General features: G+C 47.1%; 1 protein-coding gene across 1 annotated transcript in view; it reads right to left on the bottom strand.

The window, feature by feature from the left end:
• Positions 1-3262: 3262 nt before the first annotated feature.
• Positions 3263-7207, bottom strand: part of STOM (stomatin) — a 41635-nt gene continuing 37690 nt past the window's right edge. The window contains exons 7-8 of the mRNA XM_077305324.1: positions 4457-5594; positions 3263-4305 (exon numbers count right to left, since the gene is read on the bottom strand). Of these exons, the coding sequence (XP_077161439.1) occupies positions 5403-5594 (192 nt within the window). The 3' untranslated portion in view covers positions 3263-4305; positions 4457-5402. The remainder of the gene's footprint in view (positions 4306-4456; positions 5595-7207) is intronic.

The following is a 7207-nucleotide window of genomic DNA, read 5'->3' as shown; positions in this document are numbered from 1 at the left end:
AAAGGTTCCAGCTTTCTATAGAAGACCTTCCTTTGTGGCCTCATTCCTGTCAATTGCTGAAGCAAATTATACGGGGTGAATTCTTATCCTACAAAGAACAGTCCGTAGATGCAGCACTGTAGTTCGATAAACATTCAATCTGTTTTATGCTGATGAGAAACTATTTGGAATTCTTCTTTTTTTGAAAGTTGGGTCAATATTGAGTGAAATGGCTTATGACGAACTTCAGTTCATTTGCCCTTTCAGAAAGCACATGGAAAAATGCACGGAAACATCAGCCATTCCCATTAGGCCTAGATCACTTAAAATTCCTTCCAGGATCTCTGCCTCAGTGTACAGCTTTTCTTTCTTCAGCTCACTGGGGCTTGTGCAAGGGACCAGATTTGTATAAAACTGAACCTTTCCTGGCACAAATACTAAACGGCCAAGCCACACAATAGCAATTATTTAGGGGAAACGAGCTGGAGAGCCAGCTTGGTGTAGTGGTTAAGAGCGGCAGCTTCTAATCTGGCAAGCCGGGTTTGATTCCCTGCTCCTCCACATGCAGACAGCTGGGTGACCTTGTACCAGTCACAGCCCTGATAGTGCTGTTCTGATCGAGCAGTAATATCGGGGCTGTCTCAGCCTCGCCTCCCTCACAGGGTGCTTATTGTGGGAAAGGCGCTTTGAGACTCCTTCTGGGAGAGAAAAATGGTATATAAAAAACAACTCTTCTTCATCATAATAATTAAGGATGGGGTTCATGCAGATTTCAGTCCACACAACCACCTTATAAGGTAGGCCAGTAGAACTAGACCCTAACACAGATGAGAACTTGGAAAAGTGTCTGAGAGGAGGCTGGTTTCAAAGTTATTAGCGAGTTTTGATTGGAGGAACCTCCTGACTCACAGGGCCAAACTAGACTTTACACCGGCCACAGGTCTGACCTGTGGCCCTAGCACCATTTTAGAGAAGACTTTGGCCATTTGCGAATGCCAGCAAGGCCCACCTGGGCCCAGAGTGCAGCAGGACAAGGCAGTTCTGTTGTCACCCCCCCTCCTCCCCCTTTTCAAGTCCATCCCCCTTTTCCAGTGCTGAAGCAGCCATGCTTGTGGGTGTGGGAATGTGCAGCCATTTTGGCCCTGAATTAGGCTTGGGAAGGAGGAGAGGAGGACAAGAGCGCCAAAGCAGCACTGAAGACCTGATCAGTGGCATTTTAAATGCACTTTAAAAATGGTATCCTCCTCCCCACTATTTTGCAGACACAAGAATGCCACCACGTTTAGCTTGGCCCTTGGCAGGCTATTTGCCACAAATCTCTTCAAAGCACGAATCTGCCAGCTAATGAGGAAAGGCAGTGAGGTGAGCCAACAGAGAAGCATTTATACTCAACAGCAAGGAGAGGGAAGGAATCAGGATTTGCATCAGATCTGCAGGGCATGTGACTAACAGCAACTCCTCTGGGCAGTTTCTCACTCCCCAGCCATGAGATTCTTTCTTTCCCTGCCTGGCTCAAGGTCCCTTGCCCCTCCACCACACACTGGCCCTCTCTCCCGCTTGGAGTCAAACTAAGCTCCTTGCAGCTGTAGAACAAAAGCCAGGCATTCAAAACCAGCCAGCATTCATAATGAAGATCGTAGCTATAAAGTCAGATACTTCCAGTAAAGTCACTGTTCCTCCTGTGTTGCCTGGAAGAAGGGGCAGAGCACATCCACTGGGGAGCCCACTTTATAGCTTGGCACAAATATAAATAGGTTTTCATCCTCTAATTCTCTCCCTCGCCATCTAGGGGAAAAGTAGCAATGCAGAGGGGACCGCCTTGGCGGGCTGAATTTCTGGCTGCCATGCAGTTGTTCATGGCAAACTTTGCAAGAGTAACTATGCACATTATTTTGGAGTGCCTGTATTTCCTAACTCCAGGAAATGGGATACTGGCTAGTCTGACCCTGCACAAGTCTTTAAAAGAACAGGCCCCCTTGCAGTGATAGGAGCTTAACAATAAAGTTGCCTTCTCTGTTTACTTATCACATTCTTCAGGGCAGGTACACATTTCCTTCCTCCCGCGTTATTCCTAGTATCAGGCAGATTAGGTTGCGAGTGTATAACTGCGCCAAGGTCATCGGGTGAACTTTCATGATTGGAGTGCATATTTGAAGCTGGGTCCCCCCCCCCCCCACTATTAATCCAATGTTTGGTCATGCAAACTCTTAAACCTTAAATCCTCTTGCTGGCTGCCCATCCTAGCATCTATTTGTTCACAGACTTGACCCACTCTCCCTTTGCCAGTTCAAGTCTATTCTGAAAATTGAGCTTCACAGCTAGTTAAAAATGTGAAGGGAACCAAAATTAGGCAAAGGCCTGCAAGTTCAACAAGGGGTAGAAGAAGAAGAGTTGGTTCTTATATGCCGCTTTCCCCTAACCCGAAGGAGGCTCAAAGCGGCTTACAGTCGCCTTCCCATTCCTCTCCCCACAACAGACACCCTGTGAGGTGGGTGAGGCTGAGAGAGCCCTGATATCACTGCTTGGTCAGAACAGCTTTATCAGTGCTGTGACTAACCCAAGGTCACCCAGCTGGCTGCATGGGGGGGAGCACAGAATCGAACCTGGCATGCCACACTCCTAACCACACCAAACTGGGTACAAATTGCTGGCACAGAATATATAAATCAGTGCTCATGATGAAACTACCACAAAGACAGATTATTATTCCAGGTAGCTCTGTGTGTTCTCTGGCTTGGCTGCCACCAGCTTTCCAGGGCTCCTTTCCCCCAGAGAGGGCTCTGTATGTAACTCTTGGTGCTGCTGTGAATGAAGATGCATTCCTAGCAGTAATGAAATGTTCACACAGGCATTTTCTCTGTGCCTCAGCCTTCCCCTGCCTCAGCTGTCACTTCTTGCCCACAGGACTTAAAAAAAAATTGCTACAATACGGTAAAGTTTTAATACTTTATTGACTCCCTTGAATGCCTAGCTTTCATTAAAATATATATGTTGGATATAAAGAGGTCATAAAAGTAGGAGAGGAATTGCAAAAAGCAGGCCATTGGGGAGGGTGTTATGTGGCAGTTCCTTTCTTCCCCACCCAAAAGACCAACCTTGTTCTGGTGGAAATGCCTAACCAGGCCAAGATTTCCACACGGAAGCACTTGAAGTCTACTGGTTCATCTGCGACTTGATGTTTTTTGAATTGGAGAGGCTAGAAATGGAATCTGGGCACTTTCTGCAGGCAAGCAGGTCTCCTCCCTTCCCCCTGAGCTAACCCCTAGAAAACTCAAGGCAAGAATTGATAAGAAGACACAAAGTTTATTTATTACAGGCATAATCGTGTGAACAAGGAGACAAAGACACCCTTGAGAGAGATATGGCTGCCCTTCCTTTACACAGTTTTTAATTTCCCCTGCTGCTGGCATTTCCACTCACAGCGTTAAAAGCACTTCTGGTGGGAAGGACTTTAGCGAAAGCACTGCGGTCTGTCTGGCTTGCATGAGCCCGCCGAGAACCTTTCTTACCTAATCAGCACTGACCTGGTTAGGGATGCTAGAAGAGAAATATGTTGTCTTGGAAACAGCCGACATGGAGCGTGCTTCCGGTCGCTGTGGACAATTTCTTTGCTACACTATGGGCACCAGCACTGTTCTCACCAAACGATGGGAAATGGGAGACGGACTTTTAGCAAAAAACATGTTTTAGGCAGTAAGGTCATCAGGGAGCCCAAAGGGGGTTTCTGGTATTAACCTGTGAAAACCTCACCAGGTGGCAATTCACATGCAATGCCAACCCAACCCGTGGAAGGCAGCATGCTTACACAGAGTGGCTTCAGTGAGGAATGCAAATTGGGTTCTTCGATCTTTTCCTGCTGGCATGGGCATGCATCGTGATAGAGAAATGCGGGCACTGCATTGCAAGGGCGCAAAAAGGCAAAGACCTTTCGCCTTGTAAACTGTAGTAGTCCCCTGGAAATGAACTGTGTGAAAACAGCCTTTCGACATGAAGTGAGGATCTGGATGCCTGAGTTTGCAGGGGGTGCAGTATCTGGACAGTGCATCCTAAACAGCAGCAGCGTGAAGCTAAACTGGGACTGGAATCAAGACTCGGTTTTCCTGGCGGTGTGACTGTGTCAGTACAACTGTATGATTCATAATTGTCCCTTTGGTGAAATATTTCATCCCTGCTTCATGGACTGGGAACCGCTTTGCCTGAAGAGATCCTATCTGAAGAACCGCTAGGAGGCAGAAACAGAGAAGACCGCGAATCCTAGCCGGACGTAGCCTCCAAGGCCAATAAGCAAGGCCAGGGACCTTGCTTTTAAAGCTAAGCGCATAAGCTCTAACCCAGGGGTAGTCAAACTGTGGCCCTCCAGATGTCCATGGACTACAATTCCCAGGAGCCCCCTGCCAGCGAATGCTGGCAGGGGGCTCTTGGGAATTGTAGTCCATGGACATCTGGAGGGCTGCAGTTTGACTACCCCTGCTCTAACCCATTCTGTCTCTGAAATGTAAAGGAGTAAGGCCAATGTCCTAGGAATAAACTGGGAGTAAAGTAAACTGCCAGCATCAGTATTCACATTGGATGCAAAGATTGCAAAAACACTAGGCAAATACACAGATATACGTAGCTAAACAGGAACCCTGGTTATTTGCTACCACAAAACAGTTAATACAATTGTTCACAAAGAGCTAATGCTGCTTACTAACAGGGAAAAATAGAATCAAGAGCAAAAGGCACCGGTTAGGATTACAATTTTCTTCTTTCTTTTTTTTTTTGCTCATGCTTTCATATATGTGTGTGTGTTTATTTCAAAAATTCAACGGATAGTCATCTAAAAATAAGAGGATTTTATCCTTTTAAAAAAGCACACATTTACTTTATTTAAAAAATTGTACAAATAAAAAAGCAGATCCAGAGGCATCTTCAAGTGCTTATAGAAGGCATTTTTGTTAGTCGGCACACAAAACAAACCCACTCAAGAACGACTGAACTTCGCAGCGACAAGCATATTGTTCCCATAACTACTGTGTGTTCATTCCTTCTCTACTTGCTGTGGCAAGGCATTAGGTGGAAAGTTCCGCTTCGGATTCACCACCGAGAAGCGGTTTCCCTGGAGAAAAACGTTATTATGTTTGAAAGAAGTCACCTGTGCCTGCTTGGCAGAGACGCTGCGACACATTCTCCGGCCGTCAAACGCAGGCAGATCCTAAAACTCTAATGTCCCCCCATCCTCAGCACAGGCTGATTGAAAGAGGGAGATGACACGGTCTAAAATCAAAGTGTAATTTGTTCAGATAAACAGCAACGGGATATGGGTCGCCAACAGACACAAATCACAGGACACGCATCTATGTGGAAAGCTAGACAGCAATATTCCTTCCCCCGTTCTTTTCCTCTCGGCCTTGCCCTCTGAACGAATCTGGCCTCCCTCACTGCTAGCGTTTCCCCATGAGGCCTTGTAGCATGTCTATGGGCAGGGGGAAGACGATTGTGGAGTTCTTTTCAGCAGCGATGGTGGTCAGGGTCTGCAGGTAGCGGAGCTGGAGGGCCGCGGGAGACTCCGTGATCACGATGGAGGCTTCCTTCAGGGCCCTGGAGGCGTTCATTTCCCCCTCTGCTGCAATCACCTAGAAGGAAGGCAGTCACAGATCGCTGAGTACCTAGGAAGACACCTTCCACCCCAGGATTGTCTAACTCAGGCTAGCAGCTGCTCTTCCAGGCCTTGCACACCAGCTGCAAGGGGCATGGCTTAGTACCGCAGCACCTGCTTGCCACACCCAGGGTCCTGGGTTCTGTCCCTGATGTCCACACTGGCAGGATCTCAGGCAGCAGGGCGATGGAAAGAGATCTTGAAGACTAGCTCTGTTACTCAAAAGAGAGCCAACTTGGTGCACTGAGAGCCAGCTTGGTGTAGTGGTAAGAAGTGGCAGCCTCTAATCTGGAGAACAGGGCTTATGCTGTCCTCCACATGCAGCCAGCTGGGTGACCTTGGGCCAGTCACAGTTCTCTCAGAGCTCTCTCAGCCTCAACTACCTCACAAGGTGTCTGTGGTGGGAAGAAGAAGTGAAGGCGATTGTAAGATGCTTTGAGACTCCTTTGGGTAGTAACGTGTGGGGTACAAACAACCAGCTCTTCTTCTTCTTCTTCTTCCTCTGCCTGAGATCCTGACAGCTTTGAGCCAGCTGCATTGATGTGACACAGGAGAAGGCAATTAAACGTGCTCCTATGTTTAACTAGTAATGCTAGAGACTCTCTACATGCAAAGCATGCACTCCATGACTATAATATGGATGGCAACACAAAGGTCTCGGGCAGGGCATTGGAATGCCTAAATCTTGACACTAAAGGGCACTGTCTATCTATAGATGCTCTCTATCTTCTAAAAATAAACCAGAGACAGAAACTATTTTCCAGGCAAGAGAACAATGCAATACACAGAACTATTAACTGTCTGGGAAAACAGCGTCACTAGACGAAGAACTGGCAGAGGATGATCTTATTGGATTCTGAGGGGATTACGTTAAAAACAAACTGGGGGGAAAAAAAGAAACAAACCAAGTCAAAGTCTCAGGGGCCAAGTGCTCCCTCCGACCCTCACTGCTTGCCACTCAGCCCAAATTAATTCCATGAGCGACCCATGAAAAATGTTTTCATGAAGCTGCACCAAAGCTGCCAAAGGCTCCATGTCCTGCTCTCCCCTCCAGCACCTGATATTCAGAGTTACTCTGCCCCAGAACACAAAGGGAAGATCTCAGTGAATTAACAAATCTGTACAGGAGAAAAAGGGTTGTTACATCAAGGTGGGGAAGCATGTTAGTCTACCTGAAGCAGTAGAAAAGAGCAAGAGTTCAGTAGCAACTTAAAGACCAACAAGATTTGTGGCAGGAGATAAACTTCTTCAGAAATTCAAAAGCGAGCTGTGACTCATGAAAGCTCATCCTGTTCGTCTTTTGTTAGTGTTTAAGGGGCAACTGGACTCTTGCTCTTTTCCAGTGTTATATCTGTAGGATGATTATGGAAGGCTCATCCATCCACTGCAGAGGTTTTTAGGAGAGTGTTGTAGCAGAGAAATATTATATCGACATATTTGCATCTTCTTGATGTCCCACCCCTGAGAAGAGCTTTTCTCCTGGCACAAATGAATGCTTTCCCCTCAAAGGTCCTAGAGGGAAGATTCCACCATATCCCATACCATGCGAGACTCTGTCCGTGTGGTTCAGGCTGCCCTGACTCTGTCTCA

This window comes from Paroedura picta, chromosome 12 (assembly GCF_049243985.1).
Source record: "Paroedura picta isolate Pp20150507F chromosome 12, Ppicta_v3.0, whole genome shotgun sequence".
NCBI classification, from domain to species: Eukaryota; Metazoa; Chordata; class Lepidosauria; order Squamata; family Gekkonidae; genus Paroedura; species Paroedura picta.
This window is presented reverse-complemented; position numbering and strand designations above follow the sequence as displayed.